General features: G+C 40.5%; 1 protein-coding gene across 2 annotated transcripts in view; it reads left to right on the forward strand.

Annotated features, from left to right (window-relative positions):
- Positions 1–14,613, forward strand: part of LOC105805412 (lipid phosphate phosphatase-related protein type 1) — a 347,088-nt gene extending 332,475 nt beyond the window's left edge. The window contains exons 5-8 of one of the 2 annotated variants that reach the window (XM_012638306.1): positions 752–1,002; positions 4,217–4,393; positions 8,501–8,632; positions 13,497–14,613. In XM_012638306.1, coding sequence (XP_012493760.1) covers positions 752–1,002; positions 4,217–4,393; positions 8,501–8,632; positions 13,497–13,529 — 593 coding nt within the window. In that variant the 3' untranslated portion in view covers positions 13,530–14,613. The remainder of the gene's footprint in view (positions 1–751; positions 1,003–4,216; positions 4,394–8,500; positions 8,633–13,496) is intronic. The other variant, XM_012638307.1, reaches the window with a different exon arrangement.
- Positions 14,614–20,790: the final 6,177 nt, after the last annotated feature.

The following is a 20,790-nucleotide window of genomic DNA, read 5'->3' on the forward strand; positions in this document are numbered from 1 at the left end:
CTATCTCAGACTTCTGGCTTCCAGAATTTTAAGAGGGTATGTTTGTGTTGTTTTAAGCCACTAAGTTTGTGGTAACTTGTTACAGCAGCAATAGGAAACTAAGACAGTCAACACCATTTGTCTAACACCTTTTCTTTGTTCTCGTTTCCTGTTTCCGACATCAAATGAAACATCCAATTCAAAGTTTCTGAAATGATCTTTCTTTTTTAGAGACAATTCCCTGAAAACCTCATTCACTCTCACCTGCCATGATATTCCTGCTAGGAATATTTGTATTTCCAAATAGAATGAACGTATTTTGTGTAAGGAAAGAGAACTGCTAACGTATGTACAAAATACCTGCTATGGTGCCTGTCTTATTTTCCCAAACTACCCTATTCTTGCAACTGAGGCTATGGATGTTCAAAGAAGGTAAATACTTTATACCGTGAACGAGTCAAAGGTGAGACTGGAGCCCAGGGCTATATGACTCCAAAATTCAAGTTCCTTTTATTAGACTGTACTTTTACATTACTTATACAGAATAATACAATGCTAACAGTAGAATGTCTGTGTAAATTTAGAAGAAATGGTGATTTGGGAAGCAGGCACCACTCCCCAGAAAGACGAAAGTGAGGGGGCAGTGCGACTCTGGGAAGGACTTAGGATCTTTTCGATAGATCACAGACTCTCACTGCTCTGTTTCCTCTTAGGGGCAAAACCAATTGATGGGGTATGTCTTCACTCCTAATTATTTTAAATCTTCTCATAGGGGTGTTTGCATTTGGACTTTTTGCTACTGACATTTTTGTAAACGCCGGACAAGTTGTCACCGGGCACCTAACGCCGTACTTCCTGACCGTGTGCAAGCCGAACTACACCAGTACAGACTGCCAAGCGCACCACCAGTTCATAAACAATGGGAACATTTGCACTGGGGACCTGGAAGTGATAGAAAAGGCTCGGAGGTCCTTTCCCTCCAAACACGCTGCTCTCAGCATTTACTCCGCCTTATACGCCACGGTGAGTACAAGTCTTGCTGTCTCTCCCAGGTTTTTGCTGGGGTGTGTGTCTCTGCACCGACCCCATCCCCATTCTTTCATCACTGTTGCTTAATGATTTCTAAAGTCATGCACAACTTGTTTCTCCTATATTATATCATGGTATTGATATAATAGCCCTCCACCCCCACTCCACTCCCAACATCCCAGTGTAATTCCCTGATCAGCCAGAGGATACTAGTTCTGGAAAGAGTTTTGATAGTCACCCAATTACAGCCTCCCGTTTTACAGAAGCAGAAGCTGGAGCCCAGAGAACAGCTAAGGACACAGTCAGAGCTGGCACCCAGGCTCTTGGCACCACATCTGGGATTCTCTTACCACCCCAACAGCACTCTTTTGCCAGAGTTTTGGTTGGTTCCAGAACAGCACACCTTCCTCACACCTGCTTACAGATTGGCAAGCATGGGCCTTATGTGAATGGCTGCCCCAGCAACGTGCAGACCCGGGATAAACATGCAGCTTTCCTTTGCTCTTTCTGATGTTTTCTTGGATCCCTTTGCTAGGAGAGATGAGCGATCCCAGTAGAGCCCCAATACCCAAAAGTCCACTTCTCATTGCTCCCCGAATCACTGCCTTTGACTGCCCCACTGGGGTATGATGTTCTCTTAAAATTTCTCACTCTGATCACAGAGAAAATGCAAAGTGTGTCCTACCTCTTAAAGAAGAAACAATGATGTTCCTCTCTTATTTTCCTACTCTTTAACAGCTTTCATTCTGGAAATAACCTCATTTCACCTTTCTCTGGCCTAGGTTTCCCTAGAACCCAGAACACAGATGTCTAGGGATCAGCTCAAAGGCCCCGCATGCTGATGGCATAGTATCACTGGCAGGTATCAATGCATTGACCAGTGTTGGTCAAAAACACCCCTTTTCCTTACTTCAATTTTATATTCAGAATATGACCAGTGTAGTGATTCACAATGAAATGTCGAGGAGGGAAAAGGCAGAGGAAAGACCCCTTTCAAACTATCCATTTCTCCCAGGCATTCCGAGTGTGCCAGACCCACTCTGGGGGGCATGTTCCCATCCCCTCTGAGAGAAGCTGCAGGGGCACATTCTGCTTCTGAAGGAAGGGGGGCTCTGCCATCGCCCCCAGGGTGGAAAAAAGGGTGACTGGCTATGGGTCTGGTCTATTTAGCAGAACATAAAATAATTTGCGGAGTGCCTGTGTGTCCCATGTGCAGAATCACATCTATAGGATCAATTTGTCAACCACCAACTGTCCAATCTAAATCTTCCTAGTTATTCCTTTTAGATCTATTCTTTAATGAATAATGACAAAAGTTATTTCAGCTGCCCCCATATTAAGAAATAACACAGAAGCTTCAATTTACAAAACAGATCAATCATAGCTTGGTTAGACTTCTTTGTTTTATCAAAAACAAAACCAAAAACCTCTAAATAAGTATTTTTTTAAAACAAAGAAAGCCATTGGAGGCATTCAGCATATTTTTCAATTTTCAAATGTTGATTTGTCCTCAGTTATCTAGAACCTGAGTAGTACAAAGCAATGTACTGTGCCTTTTCCTATATTTTTATCACTCAAGTCACTGCTGTGTGAAATTAATTTTTATAATACCATTATAAAAATAAATGTTACTAATAAACTACTTTGTCATCATCAAATGAAGTATAAACTTCTTTTGAGAAGAAAAGTAAATATCTTCAGCTCACGTAGAATAGATACTGCTATAACACGTTTTCAAGGATTCAGATAGAATCCAGTTCAAATCATGCCTCGCAGACTATAATCAGATAAACCATGATATAAGATTCCAATTGCACAAACATCTTCTGAGCCTCTAATGCATGTTAAGTGCTTTCAGAAATTACTCAAAAATTTCTTAAGTACTGGTTAATACTGCGAAGAATACTAACTAATCATAGGCCCATGCTCCTAATAGTTCATAATCTTACAGAAACATTTATAAAGAATGTAATTAGAAAATATAGGAGCATAAGAAACTAAATATATACAGTATAAATTTTAAGTAACATTCCCCACACAGCCTCAAAATAGTGTAATTTATCAAACTTCCATCTAACCATGGTTTTATAGGGCCTCTGTTATCCACATTAGTGTTGAAGCATCAGTCTAGGAAAGTAACAATTTCTATTGTAATATTTTAAAACATATCTATTTGAACTTACATGTACTCAGGCCATACAAATACACTATAGACTAAAATTTAAGTATAGGCATATTTTGTAGGGTTGCTAAACTTATCACATTTGTTAAATGATGGTTCAATAATGCCCTCTAGTGGTGACTTGTAGCTATTACCCAAGGTGCTCTAACAGTGTTTACTTATTTATTTGAAAGAGGCACACCTTCCTGCCTCTAAACCACTAGCGACACATTTGCTAACTGATCCTATGAAACTTAAGATTCTTACCCAGCTCCTCGCAATGAAATAACAGCCTACATCTCAGGTGTCATAAATCCCATCAATCTTTACTTAGTTCAGGTCTTCCCAACGTTTTGCGAGTCATGGCACACACAGAAAAGTTTAATATTTAAGACACACTGGAGTAAATGAATGGATGGAGCTAGTCGCAGCTGTGCCGAGGAATGTGGGAATCAACTTCCCGGCACAACTGAAACCTATGTGTGTGACACAGTGATTGGGAATTTCTAATTCAGCCCATCAACTAATCAGTCAACACCGCCTGAAAGAGTGACAAAGCAGCCAGGACTACAGGAGACACAAACAGTTGTGCACAGCCACTCACCTACCTGGTCTTCTCCACCATGAACTTCATTCTCATAGAAGGTTTTATTTGTATCTGAGATTATTATCTGGATTTCTTAATACCCCAGTGGGTCTAATTTGTTGTATAGAAATTGCGTATTCTGAATCTGATCATTATTATAGTGATGTGAGGGGTCACTGCATAAGCTGTATTCACATGCCCACTGGAATACAAAATACTGATTAATGTACCTCTGTTCACTGTTCTTGCTGCACTGATTTTCTGTCTAAATGTTTTTGGTTTTTTTGTTTTGTTTTTGTTTTTTTACTAAGTAGCTTAGCAGAGTTGTTCAAGGAAAACTAGTTGGTGTGGCTGCTTTGGCACAGGCCCCTGCTTGTGTGTGCTGGTGTGTGTACACGCATGTGCACAGTGCCAGCACAAGGCAGCTGCCTGGTCACTGCCCAGCCTCTGTCCTATTCCAGATGTACATTACAAGCACAATCAAGACGAAGAGCAGTCGACTGGCCAAGCCGGTGCTGTGCCTCGGGACCCTCTGCACAGCCTTCCTCACAGGCCTCAACCGGGTCTCTGAGTATCGGAACCACTGCTCAGACGTGATCGCAGGCTTCATCCTGGGCACCGCCGTGGCCCTGTTTCTGGTAGGTCAGATTCCCTCCTTCTACCTGTATCCCCTTCGTGCTCACTGAGAGGCTGCCTAAGATCATGGCGAGTCATGTTTCCCAGACTTCGCAGTCTGAGTCTGTCTTCCTCTTGTCCCAACCTTGTGAGTTGTAATTATTCTCCATGTATTATACATCCTTTGAAGCAACTTCAAAGCACCCTGTCAGAAATACAGTTGGCCATATTTCTTCTGGTGTTGGGGAGAGAAGTACCCCAGGATGAATAGCTGGCTCTACTTCCTGCAACACTAGGCTTGGGATTGGGCCCAGGCATACCGTCAAACCAATCTTTTTTAAATATTTGTTCCCAGTGTACTGGGAATAGAAGCTAAGTATTACTTGAGAGAAGAACAGAGAATGAAGAGCACTGGTAGAAGCAGGCAGCTTCTTCTTCACTATCTCAAGAAGCTTAGCTCTAGCTCCGAAGTTGTACGTTCTACTCAGAAATACAAAAACCCAGCAATTAACCACATCCACACTTTTGGGAAGGCCTCTGTCATTATCTGAAAATACCTCTTAGGAATCTTATTTCCACTACCAGTGGCTTCTTAACCACATATCTTTCTGGAGAAGAATTTTGGTTAATACAGTTTTCTGCAAATCTTTACATTTCTGATAATGTTTTAGTTTCTCAAATAGATAGAGACCTGGCCACCTGCTCACTTAGGAATTCCCTTAATTTCAGTTGGATTGGAAAGGAAGAGGGTTAACTTTTATTCTTTTATCTTTTTTTTTTTTAACAGTTTTGAGGTATGATCCACATACAGTAAATGGCACCAAAAGTGTATAATTTGATAAACTTTGACATACAGCCTTCTCTCCCACTCTTCCTGTCCCCTCATCCCCAGACGAGTGATCATCTGGCATTCTATGTTAGTTTGCCTTTTCTAGGATTTCATATAAATGGAATCTTACAGTATGTATTCTTTTTTTCTGATGTCTTTTACCTAGCACAATTATATTGCGATTCATCCACATTATAAAATTATTAATAATTTATTCCTTTATCGTTGCCATGTGGTATTCCATTGTATGGGCATTATACCACACAGGTGTAGATTTCTTATCTTCAAGGGTTTGAAATAGGCCCAGAAGGATATACAATGAGTCACCAGGCCTGGAGACTCGCATATTGTACACAAGATGAATCCTCTAACAATATTCAGGAAGCCTCCCCAAGGAGAAAGAAGCCATCGCAGTCCTGAAGGACCTCCCTCCTCTTATTCTGAGCTTTCGGGTCCAGGACCCGTTAAGATTAGCATCACACATAGATGGATTTCACAGTGGTATGACTTAACTCCTCCCTCTCCTAGCCTTCCTCCCTACCCTCATCAATATACAAAATACGCATATGGCTCTTCCAGCCTATCACTCAGAGTTTTCCAATTTTTTTACTTGCTAAGATACAGACAGGAAATGTTCACATTTATTCAGAACATGATTGGGAAGCTCTATTCTAATTCAAAATTACAAGAATATCTCAGAAATATTACGGGTTCAGTCCAGACCTTTGCAATAAAGCACATATCACAATAAAGCTAGTCACACGATTTTGTTTCCCAATGCATAGAAAAGTTACGTTTATAGTATACTGTGGTCTACTAAGTGTGCAAGAACATTATGTCTAAAAGATGCATATACCTTAATTAAAAAAACCACTTTCTTGCTAAAAAGTGCTGATACAGACATGAAGTGAGCACATGCTATTAGAAAAATGGTGCTGATCCACTTGCTTAATGTAGGGTTGCCACAAACCTTCAGTTTGTAAAAAACACAATATCCGTGAAGTACAATGAGATATGCCTGTATTTTGAATGGATCCAGGCTTTCTCTCTACAGTGAAAGACGAAAGACTGAAATGCAGATTCTCTGGGTGAAGTTGCAGGAAAAAAATCAGTGCTGAAATGATCCTGAGATATTAATTGTCATTAGGGATATTTCCTGAGGAATGTTTTAAAAATTTTGTATGGATAAATAGTTGTACACATTTATGAAGTACATGTGATATTTTGATACAATTAGACAACGTGTAATATTCAAATCTGGGTAATTGGGATGTCCATCAACTCAAACATTTATTACTTTGTGTTGGAAACATTCTAAATCTATTCTTGTAGTTACTTTGAAGTACACAATAAACTGTTATCTATAGTTGCCCTATTGTGCTACCGAGCACTAGATCTTATTTCTTCTATCTAATTGTATTTTTGTGCCCGCTAACCAACCCCCCTTTATCCACAGCTCCCCACTACCCTTCCTGAAGAATGTTTTTTAAAAGATGGAAAGAAAACAGGTGACTTCAAGACGACAGAGGGGTTTCAAAGGGAAATCAATGGTACATAAATAAAGACTTGGGCTCAAAAGGAAAGCTAAACCATTTTCTTTCCATCAGTCCTGGAGCCAGCCACCCCAGTTAAAGAAAAAGAGCAGTTCTGGCTGTCCCGAGCAACATCACGGGGTCTTTTGGGGACGATATCTGTGAAGGTCTTGGTGCTTGCTGAAGCCCCGTACACAAATACTGCCTTCACATTAAACTTGTTTTCTCTCCATAACTTGCAGCCCTGATTCTTACCACTCAGTTACTATTTGGTCTTTTATTGCTTTCAAGTGATGTCCCAATCGTCAGAATTTGTTTTCCCCCAGTGGCCTTTATGTAAGACCCAGATCTGCTGTTGAATTGCTCTGGCGTGAGCGAGACTACCCTGTCTGCATGCACGCACACACATGTGCACACCCCACAGACACACACACAAAGCGGGGAAATGGGAGGGGAAGGAGGTCCTGGAGGAGCCTGAAGGCATTTCAAAGCAGGGACTTGGAGAGGAGACAGAGAGAAAGAGAGAAGAGCAAATACTGCGAATGGCAGCAAATCTGCTGTATACGTTCAATATCGCTTTGCATGTTTGTGTTTCCCATGAGATAGAATTGGGGAAAGGAAATCATTAGTTGAGCAAGTACTACATGCCATATGCTTTATCAAATCAAGTGCTCCTAGGGCAACCCTGACAATATTTTTATTCACATTTTATAGATGAAAAAAAGTGAGGCTCAAAGATAAGTAACTTGCCCAATAGACACCCAACCAGTAAGCCAAGAATCTGACCTGGGTCTCTCAACTCCAAAGTTCTACAACTACTCCCATTTCCTGAATGGAGGGATTTTAAGCAGAGTTGGAGAGTGAGATGGAGGTGAATGGAGCGGAGAGTATTTGTTCTGCAGGGTTTGAAGAGGGACGGGAAAGGTTCAAAGACACGATGTAGAAACAAAGAGGCACAACAATGAAAGCGTGGGAAGAAGCAGATAAACTCTCCCTGGGCAAAAAGGAGCAGAGAAGATGGTTAAAACAGTCAGTTATGAAGGGGCCTCAGTAAGAAACATAGAAAAGTGGGTAGTAACTTATAGGGAAAGTTTTTAAATGGACGCAATAGAAGAAAACTGCCGCTAATGGTTTATTTAATCTCAAGCAAAAGTCGTAATTTGAGGATGATCATCTCAGGTAGGAATGGAAGGCCAGCTGACACTGACTGAGCACTTGCTATGTGTTTGGCACTTGCTGAGAGGCATAGTAGTCTAGGGGTGTGATCCGGGGGTCTGGAGTTCAAATCTCTATGTGACCTTGGGCAAGTTATCTAACTTCTTTGTGTCCCTTGATCTAAGTTGGAGATGATAACAGTACCTCCCTTATAAGATTGTTGGGTGGGTTAAATAAGATAAAATCCAGGACAGTGCCAGACACACAGTGGCCCTCAATAAATGTTCACTGTTATTGTCAGGTGATTTACATTTTTTGTGTATTTAATAACTATAAAGCCATAAAGTAGGTATTACTATTACCATTTTACAGCTGAGAAGACAGGCCCAATGGGGTGGGTTGAGTCAATGGCCACCTGGTGATCAAATAGATGTTTCCTTCACATCTAGCACGTGATCAGCAGACACCCTGGGCCACGCCTCCCATGGCCCCTACTCCCTCCTTCCAAGGAGAAAGGTCACCATGGTGAAGATAGGAAAGTCCTCCACACTCACAGATGGCCAGGAATGGATGGCTGCAGTCTTACCCCACTCTTTTTCCCCCTCATCCTGCAGGGAATGTGTGTGGTTCATAACTTTAAAGGAACACAAGGATCTCCTTCCAAACCCAAACCTGAGGATCCCCGTGGAGTACCCCTAATGGCTTTCCCAAGGATAGAAAGCCCTCTGGAAACCTTAAGTGCACAGGTATAGTAAAGCGGTTTTAGCAAACCTAACCCACCCACAGGCTCAAACCCATAACCTTGGGAGGTCAATCCATCCACTGACACCACTGAACTTATAATAAAAATCCGATTCATTCATTGTAAAGGCCCTCAAGAAGGGAGTCTTCACCATTTCCCTCAATTAGTTCTGTCTTTACTCTGGGGTTGGCAAGCATGACTCCTCAGGAAGTTCTTAGTAATGTCTAACTTAAGCCCCACCTGCTTCAGGATACTTTGGCCTCTGATATAATGCCTCACTTATGAAATTTGGACTGATCACATGCAAGGCCAACTTGATTTAGTAATTGAGACAACATTTGAAAAGAAAAAGTTTTGCTACATCCACTGACATAAGCTGGAGGCACATTAAAAAGGCTTCTAAACTAAATGTCCTTTTGGACCTGTTCTGGTGAGAAAATCAATATAACATTATTTCCTGATCCAATGTTCTGCAACAGAACCTTGCATCATGCCAGGGGTGCAAAACATATCAGCTATAGTCCTTGTCCTTAAAGGATTCACAGATGATGAGGAAAGGTGGCTATAAGTGAGGAACCATAATACAACACGCCGAATCAGAGTTCGGCAAAGTGCCGTGTGAGTGCAGATGAGGAAAAAGTCTACTCTGAGAAAGCAAGGAAAGCCACAGAGAAGAATTGCCAGCTGGGAAGATGGTATTACATACTTACTTTTGCCTAGGACGATTGCTAGGTGCTTTACAGATATATTCTTATTTGAAAGGCCACCTTATTGAATAGATACTATAATTCCTATTTCACAGAGGTAAGATACTGAAGACAGTGATGCTAAATTACTTGCCCAGGGCCACATAGCAAGCCAGAGAGCTGGGATGGGTTTTTCAAGCAGGAGTTCTTTAAGCAGACAGAGAGGGACACAACCAATAATAAACCAGGGTTTATTTATGAGCATGTCACCTTTTTCAGGTAGCTGAATCCTGCTTAAGTGTTTCTTTTCTGTAATAGTCTGTTTATCTTGAAATTTTGTTTATGTTTGGCATTTTCTTACTAAGCCATTTTTATAGCTAGTGCAAGGGAAAAGCAAATCACTGCTTGTTGGAATTATCCTGTACTTCATATCAGGGCAATATTAAATAATATATTTCACTATTTAAATATTATTAACTATCACACATCTGAGATAAACTATCTTATGTCTTCACCCTTAATGAACTCTAACATTAATGAACCAGGGGAAAAAAACAAAACAAAACCCAAAACAATAAAGCTGTCTCCATTCCAGGGAAAATATTTAGGACTCTCCATTAAACCCAGTGCCAAGTCTTTTTGTTTTCCCTTAACTTATGTTAAGGTGAACATTTTGACTTGATATAATTAGAAATAAAGTATTGAAAATATTTCTGGTTTATTACTATACAGACTGTTGGTGCAGGTTGAATGATAAATTAGCTAAATAATGATACCTTTTAATGAAGGTGCTATAGAATCTCTCTAGCTTTTCTTCCCGACCTAATTATGTTTCTGTGCCTAGTGACATCAGAGTGGTTATCTCTGAGTGAAGAAAGTTTGAAAAGGAAACAAAATATTTGCTGAGTTCCACAAACATATCACAATCTCTGTGTCCTTGTCAATACTGTCCCCTGAATATGCTGATCAAAGAACACTCTCTTCTCACCCCATCCTTCCACCCAACACTGCTCAAGCATTACCCCTCTAATGCCTTCCCCAGACTTCTTTCTCTCTTCACCCTCAGGACTGTTGATAGTTGACCAGGCCTAGAGACATCCAGGCCGTATTTTGGGGGATTCTACTTACACTGAAAAATGAAGTGCTAACCAGGGTTTTAAAAACTGCTATTCATAGGATAGATTCTTTAAGATATATAAATTCATAAGAAGAATTCTTAAATATATTTATACATAAATTCATTGTTTACTACAGGCAGTAGTTGAACTTCTTTCAAACCCATCAATATAGCTTTGCCACCTCATCTGCATACAATTTGAGGCCTTTCCTGAATACCAGGCTTGGGCCAAATGACTCTCAGGGCCCATCTCATATAATTGTCCCCCCCAATTAGAACCAAGTGTTCCCTCATATCTGCCTCCCGCAAGGACTTAGGGATCTTTGAGATCAGGACCCTATGAACTATGTCTTAGTCTTCATACTTCCTGGCATTCACTAGATGTGAAATAAATGTTGGATGCATGGATACAAACTAGAACCAAAAACCTGAACTAGAAACTTAACCAGAACCAAGAACCTCACATTGGACCATGGTCACTATTTGAACCCCCATGGAAAGTAGACATTTATGAGAAACGAGGAGTGGGACTTCTTCAGCCTAGTCAAAAGGAAGCTACAGGAAACTGAATGGGAAGTGTTGCCCCCCAAGTTACGCTGTACGTACCAGTTGGGAAAGATTCAAGTAACCAAGCATCTACTTTGGGTGTTTGGGTATCAAATGTTTCCACATGGAGAGTTAGGAAAGATAAACCCTTTATTTGTTGGTCAAGAAAAGAGAACTAGAATTTATTGAGAGCCATCTCACTTAATTCTCACAATAATCCTGCAATTGGTATTATTATCTTATTTTACAAGTAAGGTGCCAGGAGTTTAGGTGACATGCTGGAGTCACCCAGTCAAAATTAAACACAGACCCATCTAATTCTAAAGGCCCTGCCTATTCTACCATACCACACAGCCTGAGACTTTATTCAAGGAATGTTCCTTTTTGAAATCACAATTCCCAGCAGTGAATATTACAGGGGCTGGTATGTTTTATCTGAGTTATAGTTCTTCTAAAATAAATATTCCCTGTGTTTTCTCCTGTGGGCAAGAACTTCCTGTGCACCTCCAACAGCTGGTTTCTATTAGAAACTGCTTGTTTGTAATTTCTGGAATAGAATCATCTACCTAGGAAGAGAACCTTTTGGGATCTGAGCAATTAGAACCTCTCTTCAGAGCACACAGTCATACACATGAAATCTATCCCGCCATTCAAAATACTGTAAGGAGAAGACTATCTGGATGGGGAAGGGTACAAGTCACCTTTCTTTCCTTCCTCTTGAGACATTCTTTTCCCTGTGCCACATGGAGCCCCCAGAGCTACAGTGCTCTCCCCTCTAAAAACACTAACTCAAATTTTAATATCTGCCTTCTGTGATTCCCCTTAGTATAGTTAATTGAGACAGGGTGCATTTTCTAAAATCCTTCCCAAGTACTAAAGAGAAACTAAAAAATTATAGAAAATTCAAATAAAACAAAACAGTCAAGTTTCCAAAGCATTGTTTTATGTTCTTACAGAGTTATTGTGATCCCAAAGGGACCAATTTTGAGCTGTCCAAGATCTTTGCCCCCAATGCCCACAATTCACTTGAGCTATCAGAATTAGCATTGAGCAATTGTGTTCTTGTTGACGTGGTCGGTTTCTATTAACAAAAAGCAAAATTACAAATGAAGCAATTGTATTAATTCACTCTGGATGTGGTACAGAGACTCCTATGTCTTCCACTTGGGGGAAAATATTTTTTTCCCTTAACACAAAAAAGAAGAATCCAATCTGTACTAAGACCACAGATGCCTGGACCCTCACCCTAGGAGATTCTGATTCAGAAGGTATGGAGTAAAAAAAAAAAAAAAACTCTCAGAGGATTCTGATGGCCCCTTGGTTCAGAAGTAGTGATACTATAGACTTCATATTAGGAAAAAAACAAGACTTGATGGGAAAATTAAAGAAATCTGCCCAAAGTCACCCATCTAGTTATCTTAGAACATTGAATTCCTTTATCTTTACCACTTAGTCATAGATGGAATCTTATATAAATGATCAAAGTATTGACCCCCCCCAAAAAAAGAATTATAAGAAGAAAGCATATTATAGAAGTAAAAGCATAAAAGGAAAGTTATTTTTTGCCTTATGGCAAGAAATACACCAAATCTCAGTTTTCAAGGTTAGCAGACAGAAGTACTTTGAAAAATACAAAATACTCAGTTTCTAAAGTGCATAGCTGAGCTCGAGAATGTAATGTAAATCCCCCAATGTCCTAAAAACAAACAGGAATCAGGAAACTCATAATAATTAAAGCCACAGTTTTTAAAAGTATTTGCCAATTTGATGGACCCAGAGCATTGAGTTTCAAGTTCAAATAAAATGCCTTCAAATAAGTTCAAATAAAAGATAAAGCCTCCACAATTACAGGAGATTTTAAACACCTTTCTCTCTTATTGTTTGTAATTAATAAGCAAAGAAAAATAGTAAGGATATACGTGATTATTATTAGTAAGTTTGATCTAATGTGCATTATATATAATCCTCCTCAAAACACATGAAACATTATGAAAATAGATCATGTACAAGACCATGGAGCAAATGTCCAGAAATTTTAATGGATCTATATTACGTAGACCACATTCTCTAGGAAAATGAAAAATATAACTAGAAAAAAAAAACCCTATACATTTTGAAATATCAAATCATTTCTATATAACTCATGACTCAAAGGATAAGTCATAAGCTTTTTAAAAATTGGAACTGTTCAATATTGAAAACATTAAAAACTTTTGGAATGCTACAGTTACTTTGAGATCCTTAAATGCTTATATTAGAAAATAGTTAAGTGTAAGACAGAGTTATACAGACAACAAGTTTAGATGAAGGAATGATCATATTGTGGTTTAAGAAAAACTAGGGGAGATTTAACAAGAGAGGTAATGGAACTTGAGGGGCCTTGGAAGAGCAAACTGGGGAGAGGGAACAGCATGTGCAAACTTGAGGAGACTAAGAAAACCAGGGAGTATTCAGGGGTGTGTGTGCATACGTCAATTGATCCAGCTCTAAGATTTTATCTGTTTCTGTTTGTTCTGCAGAATCACTCTGCCTCCATGACCGAAGTTACCTGAAACAACTGACATGTCACAAGCTGTTTTTTTAATCACCTTCCAATTCGATACTTCAAAATACACAGTTACCCAATGTCAAACTGTGAGGACAAATATTATGTTTATCTAGTTAGAAGCTAATGTTTTGTACATTTTTTGTATAAGGAAGTGATGTAGCTTGCCCTGATTTTTTTGTTTTTTTTTTTGGTCAGCTTTAATATATTTATGCCAGAATTTTAAAACCAACAAAACTTTCTTCTTATTCAAGTGTGCATTGAAGAACCACATTTATTCAATGGTTGACGTTGTTTTGTGATATTTGTACACAAACCTTCTTTTCTCAGTTTTATAAACAGAAATAAATATAACAATTCACTTTAAACTTTTATTACCACAGTTGCTGCCTCTTCCAGAGTTTTTGAATTTTAATGAAAGTTAAACTTTTGAGTTGCAGGAAAGACAACGCTGGTTAATGATTAATCTCAAAATCAGTTGTGCAAAATAATTATCTTCAAAAAGAATTTTGTATTTTGATCTAACAGGTTGTTGCACTCAAAGTTAAAGTAATAAATTAATGAAGCCACTTTGTTATACAAACAATTGTCAGAAAATCCTGGATTTGGGGGGTATTGGGGTTATGTGATTCTTTCTTAGAGAATGGCCTCGCCCACCTCAGAACTCAAGATCTTTATGGAATTGTGTCGTTGGGCAGGCAGGCCACCCTGCAGCCTCCTTTCCAAAAAGCAGCCATCACCAGCCTTCCCTGCCAACTCAACAGTTTTATATATCATATTGTATGGACTTTATATGAAAATGAATATTTTACAGTTTGCACAGTATTATTTTACAGAAAGGGAATCAGAACATCTACAGCATAGAGCCCCAGAGCAACAGCTTCACTTTGTGGCTTTTAATTGTTCTAGAATTTTAACTGCATCTCATTTTTCTAGCATGGTGATAACTAATGTGTAACTTCTTTGAGAGAAGGAGCTCCTTTGTCTGTACCTATCAGAATGTTTTCTCGACACTTCCATATTGGCTCTTCTTAGATTTTTTTGTACATATTTTTTTTTCTAAAGAGAAGAAAAAATTATCACAAAATGTATTCTGGATCATGTCTTTTGTTTTAAACTTTATCCACTGGGCAAAGGTTATTTGAAGAGTCACGATGAAGTGACCTCAACAGAAACAAGTGTTAATACTTTTCAGTTCCCATGTCTGCTGAGATAAACCCTAATAAGGGCATGACTGAGAGGTCATCGTGTGTGTGTGTGTGTGTGTGTGTGTGTGTGTGTGTGTGTGTGTGTGTGTGAGGGGGGGGAGGGGGAGGAGGAGGGAGAGGGAGAGAGAAAGTGTGTGTGTGTGTGTGTGTGTGTGTGTTTAGGTGAATAAAATAATACTTCAAATTATTAAGATACTCAGAAGCCCATTCTGGGGGCCTAGCAATCCTGAATCTTCAACTTACCCATAGATATCTTTGAGTTGTCAATAAGAAGTCAGAGAGTAGTTTTTAGGAACAGAAGTTTCCTCTGATAAAACTTCTCCTAATCTCCCATTTCATTCTGGCCTAAGCTTATCTTCTGAATGATGTCTGATTAAAGTTGGGGAGGGGGACAAGGAACCGGAGAATACTCGAGGCTGTATTGATCCCAGATACCAAGCTATGAACTTTCACAAACAATCTAGTTGTTCTCAAAACAATGAGCCCAGGGGAGCTGTGACAATCCTACAGTAGCACTATATACATCATCCCTAATATTAGAATCCAGGTCTGCCTGACTCCAAATTTTGCTCTTTCCACTGCATCAAGATGCTTTTGAACCAAGTCCACATCATTTCATGGGTTTTTCAGTGTAATATACCTACTTAGATGACTCAGGGGATGGTACTGGAGGAAAAGGAAGCCATGAGAGGGAACAATTTGCAAACTCTGAGCTTGCCATGAGGGATTAGTGTTATTTCATTGTTCATAATAAGACATGTTGAAAAAATGCTGACAGGCCAAATTGCTTTCACGTTACCCATTTCTTGTTACAGCAAGAGGCCATTTAAATGTCTAGCCGCCAAATAGCATTTCCAAGAACATAAGACAAAGTGAGTCGGGTTATCCTTCTATTCTTCTTTCTAGTTTTGATTCTGTAGTGTTTCAAGAACTCTGGCCACAGGCTCCTTTGTCCCGGCCTTGGACTTGGGAGATGTTGGCGGGTGACTAAGCCATGCTCCACAGGACACCACCCTGCCACACTGGGAGCTAAGGGGTGTCTCTGGGCTCGCACTCCTGGGATCCCTGAGCCGGTCCGATTCCTTTCCACTGTGGTGGTGCGCCTGCTCGTCGGCCCTGCCACACTGCACGGGCCTCGCGATGCTCCCTCAAGTCCGCCATTCGAGTTTCACTTCTTCATGCCAGGCCCCCCTCAACGTGGGTCTTTGGCCAAGGACAAAGCCCTCTGTCCAAATAGGACAAGTGGTCACTCACTGTAGCCTCAGAGAATGAATTCTGCAGTGAACTTTTCTTCCCTTTGTTAAGAAAGGCCCAGGGGCACCTGACAGAGTCTGACTCACTGTGAGAAGGAACTGGGAAGAAACAACGGAAAGGCTAACAGCGTGTATTCACCTCACGTGAGTAACCTTATGAGACTGTTGGCCCTGTGGGTATCTATGACCTTGATTCCATGCCCAGAACATGGCCTGACAGAAAAAAAAAAAAAAAAAAAAAACCCACTGGTTAAAATTTCTCATGTGGATGCCAGATTTCTTCCTAATTTGGCTGAAGGGAGACTATGACTCATTTGGAAATAAAGTGAATTTTAATGGGGCCTGAAGGTAGCCGAAAGATGAATACATTTAGATATAGGAATAATGGTGATGAACCTGCACTCAGCAGTTATAAACATGTTATGAACTTCTGGTGAGTTCTAAAGATCTATTACTCTGTGCTAGACAAAAGGGCAACATGCAGCTTTACCAAACCAGAATGCAAAGGGGCATAATTCTGTACTCAGAAGGAGAGGGAGTAGGTATCACTGGGATGATTTAAAGAGTAGAAGAACCATGAGTGGCATTTGTGTTTCGAAAAACTGGGTTGCCTCCATTTATATGCAGAATCTCTCAAGGATGTTGAATATCTTGGAGGCAGACACATCAAATACCAGATTGCCCATGTTTGTTTTAAACAGTGAGGTTAGGTTAAGGCATGATACTATTTCTGCCCTCCCTGCTGAATTCAAGATGTGTGCTAGAACCATTATGTCATCTACTATTATGTACCACTGTGGGGATTTTGTAATGAACACCAAACCTCTTGCTCACATCCTTATTCTTGATCCAGAATTTTCCAGGATTGATTTATATATTCACTTATAAGTATTTAATAAGCATCTATTATAGGCTAAGAGTCATGCGAAGAACTGAGGATATGCAACAAAATAAATAAACCTGTTTCTTATCCTCATGGGGCTTAGAGTCAAGTGGAAGAAAAGGAAAATAGCCACAAAACATTTAATATATAATTAGTACTTTGAAGGGATTCTTGATTTAGAGGGGGAAGACAAAGTTATCTTACCGAAAGAAGTGGCATATATATTGGACTGTTTAGAATGAGGAAGTGACTAGACACAAAGCAGAAGGAAAAGCATATGAGACCAAGGGGAGGGCACATGCAAAGGCCCTGGGGTAGGAAAGAATTTTATACATGTGAAAAACTGGAGGATGTCCAGTTAGTGAATGGAAAAGAGACACTTGGTAATGTTGGAGAGCACTTCAGAGATCTTGGAGGCCTTGTTATGGACTTTGGAATTTATCCTAAAGTGATAGGAGGCCCTCAGCAAGCAGGAGAATGGCATAGTTAGATTTTTATTTTTAAAGAGTCCTCTGGGTGGTATCTATGTGTAGAATGGGTTGAAGAGAATCAAGAGCAGAAGTGAGATGATGATTAAGAGGCTCTTGTGTTGGGCAAAACATGATTATGACTTGAAGTAGGGTAGAGGCAGTAATGACGAAGAGAGTGTGGGTTGGAAAGATATGAAGAGTCTCTAGGAGGTAGGTAGACTCAGCAGGGTTTGAAGCTGCATTGAACATAGGGGGACGACAGCTTTCAATAACACTTTCTTCTTAGAGGACACTTTGCCAAATCTAACTTCCCTGACTCACAGGAGCCTTGTGATGGAGGAAAAACTGAAAAGGAAATCGAGTTTGGACCTACTCCCAGCCCATCCTTCGGCCCCCTAACAGTTCTGCTTCTCACAGAAACTCCGGTAATGCCACACACTTTTAACACTAGAAATGACTCGGCCAGGAAAAAAATCAACTTTTGCACCACTCAAGGCTGGTGCCTCTGTCCTCAGCCTGGCTTGTTCCTTTTGGCATCCTGTGTGTTTGCATCTATAAAAGGATATGGTCTTCTGAAGAAGCCAAATAAATCCATGTGAAGAATAAAGGGTAGGGCGAGGGTGATGCTTTTTTCCTCAAAGAAATTTTCTTTAAAGGAAACGTGTGCTTACATCTCCCTATTAATCATAATGGAGCTTTCACCTATCTATTTATCTCAAGTTCTTTGGAACAGAGAACAATTTTTCCCTTGGGATGATGTTTCATTTGTTACATAAGGTTATCTCTCCAGTGAATCGTCCTATAAGGCAAATTTTTTTCTAATTTTAAGTAGTGTTCTTTAGTATTTTAGAATTGGGTAAAACCAGGCTTACTAAGTCAAGCAGACTCATTACATGTAATTCTGTACAAAATATTTGTAGCTTCTTCTCATTCCCTGTCTTTAAAGCCAACCTATTCTGCCTTTAGTAGTGATCATGCAGTCAGGTGTTTTCTCATTTTGGTGTTTCTTCTGTTCTTCAGAAGCCACAGGTTTTAAGTGTGAAGGCCGCAGGTGCAACTCCACCAGCTGCCCATTGGTAAGGCTTTCTCTGGTTCAGGGCGTTGGGCCCAATGAGGTCCATATCTAGGGCTAATTCACTAAATAGTCACCAGTTGTGAATTAATTCACCATTTCAGAGATTTCAGTTAAGCATGACAACTTTAAAAAAAATCAATTTCTGTGCATTTGGTATAATCAAGCCAAGATTAAACGGTGGAGCTGGGAGCTGAGATCTCAGAAGAGCCTTGCAAAGAAGAAAGTGAAAAAGATATGTTTCATTTTGCTGAAATCACATCCCTGAAAAGTAAAATCTGGATGGTGCTAAGAGAGTTTCCTAATCCCAATAAGGGGACCCTGTGTTTTCTTTTTTTTTTCCAAACAGTGAAACAGAGGGTGGAGCCAGATGGCCAAATAGAAACCTCCAGTGATTGTCCCTCTGCACAAACACCAAATTCAACAACTATCCACAGAAGTAAGCTTGATCATACTACTTGGTTTTAGCATTACATCAAGGAAAGAGGCACTGAAGAGAGCAGAAAAGACAATCTCGCATTGCCTACACTACCCTGCCTCCATCGCACCCCACGCTTGCCAGCAGTGCCACACCAGCACACCAAGAGGAGAGAGAATCTGTGTGCCTGGGGAGGGAGAGCAAATGATTATGGGATTTTGCACTGGAACCCAGGGCCACCATGGCACAGGGTAACACGGCACAGGACAGAATTCTGCTGGTGCCCACAGGAAGTGCATTTAGACCAGCCTGGCCAGAGGGAAGTTCTCTTCCCCAAAACCCGGGTTAAGGCTAGCCCCTCTACCAGCTGGCAAACATCAACCTGGGTCCTGGACTAAATTAATAAGGCAGTTGAGCCACAAATGCTGCAGTCCTTGGGAAATTCCTATGGCTGTGCTATCATGGAGCCAGTGGGCATGGGGTACACATGACCCAGTGAGCCAACAGTGGCAGTGGCCAACTCAGGGCCTATGTGACCCCTCCCCCAACTCCAGCCAGTGAACTTGGGGTGCACATGATCTAGTGAGATACCAGTACCAGTGGCCAAGGCAGGGCCTGTGTCACCCCTCCCCCAACTCCAGGCAGTGCAGCTCAGGGAGAATTTTATTCCACTTGGGGAAACGAAAGGGAAGAATTCAGAGGATTTTGTTTTGCAACTGAGATTCCAGCTCAGCCATACTAAAATAAAGTACTGAGCAGAACCCCAAAGCCCCTGGGTCCAGGCTTTGCTTCCTGGACAGCATTCCTGGACCAGAAGAAAACATTCTTCCCTGAAGGGAAGGACCCAATCCTGGCAGTATTCACCACCTGCTTACTAAAGAGCCCTTGGTCTTTAAATAAATATCAGAGACAGCCAGGCAACAGTCACCACTGGCTTTGAGTGAGACTGGGTTGGCTTCAGGTGTGACCTGGCTCTCGTACCCACAGGGGAATGCACATATCATTCCCCTAACTCCAGCAGCAAAGCACAGAGAGTGAGGGAAGAGAGTGAGGGACTCTGCCTGGTAATCCAGGAATTCTCCAGTATCTTACCCAAATCTACCAAGGCAGTACCACCAGAAGTCCACAGAGACATGGCCTCACTTGGTGTGGGGCACCCACAGTGCTGATACAGTCTTTTGTCACAAAAGACTTAGGTCACCACACAATTCCCTTTGAATATCTGGAAAGCCTTCTCAAGACAGAAGGGTTCAAACAAACCCAAATTGTGAAAATTAAAATAAATACCTAATTCTTCAATGCCCAGACATCAATGAACATGCACAAGCATCAAGAACATGCAGGAAAACATGATCTCACCAAATGAGCTAAATAAGGTACTAGTAAAAAATCCTGGCATGATGGAGATAGGTGAATTTCAGACAAAGAATTCAAAACAGTTGTCCTGAAGAAGCTCAATGAACTTTAAGACAACACAGAGAACTAATTCAGAAGCCTATCAGAGAAATGTAACAAAGAGATTGAAATATTTTTTTAAAAGTCAAGCAGAAATTCTGGAGCTCGAGAATTCAACTGACAAACTGAGAAATACATCAGAGCTTCTAAACAGCACACTGGGTAAGATACTGGAGAATTCCTGGATTACCAGGCAGATTCTCTAACTCTAAAAAAGCATTTGACAAAATTCAGCACTCTTTTATGATAAGAACACTTAAGAAAATAAGCATAGATGGGACTTACCTAAAAAATGATACAAGCCATATATGACAAACCCTACAGTCAACATCATACTGAGCAGGGAAAAATTGAAAGCATTCCCACTCAGAACTGGAACCAGACAAGTTTGCCCTCTCTCACTGCTTCTATTCAACATAGTGCTGGAAGTCCTAGTCAGAGCAATCAGACAAGTGAAGGAAATCAAGGGCATCCAAATGGGGGCAGAAGAGGTCAAACTATCACTCTTT

The sequence above is a fragment of the Propithecus coquereli genome, unplaced genomic scaffold, assembly GCF_000956105.1.
Source record: "Propithecus coquereli isolate 6110/MARCELLA unplaced genomic scaffold, Pcoq_1.0 Scaffold128, whole genome shotgun sequence".
Taxonomy (NCBI): domain Eukaryota; kingdom Metazoa; phylum Chordata; class Mammalia; order Primates; family Indriidae; genus Propithecus; species Propithecus coquereli.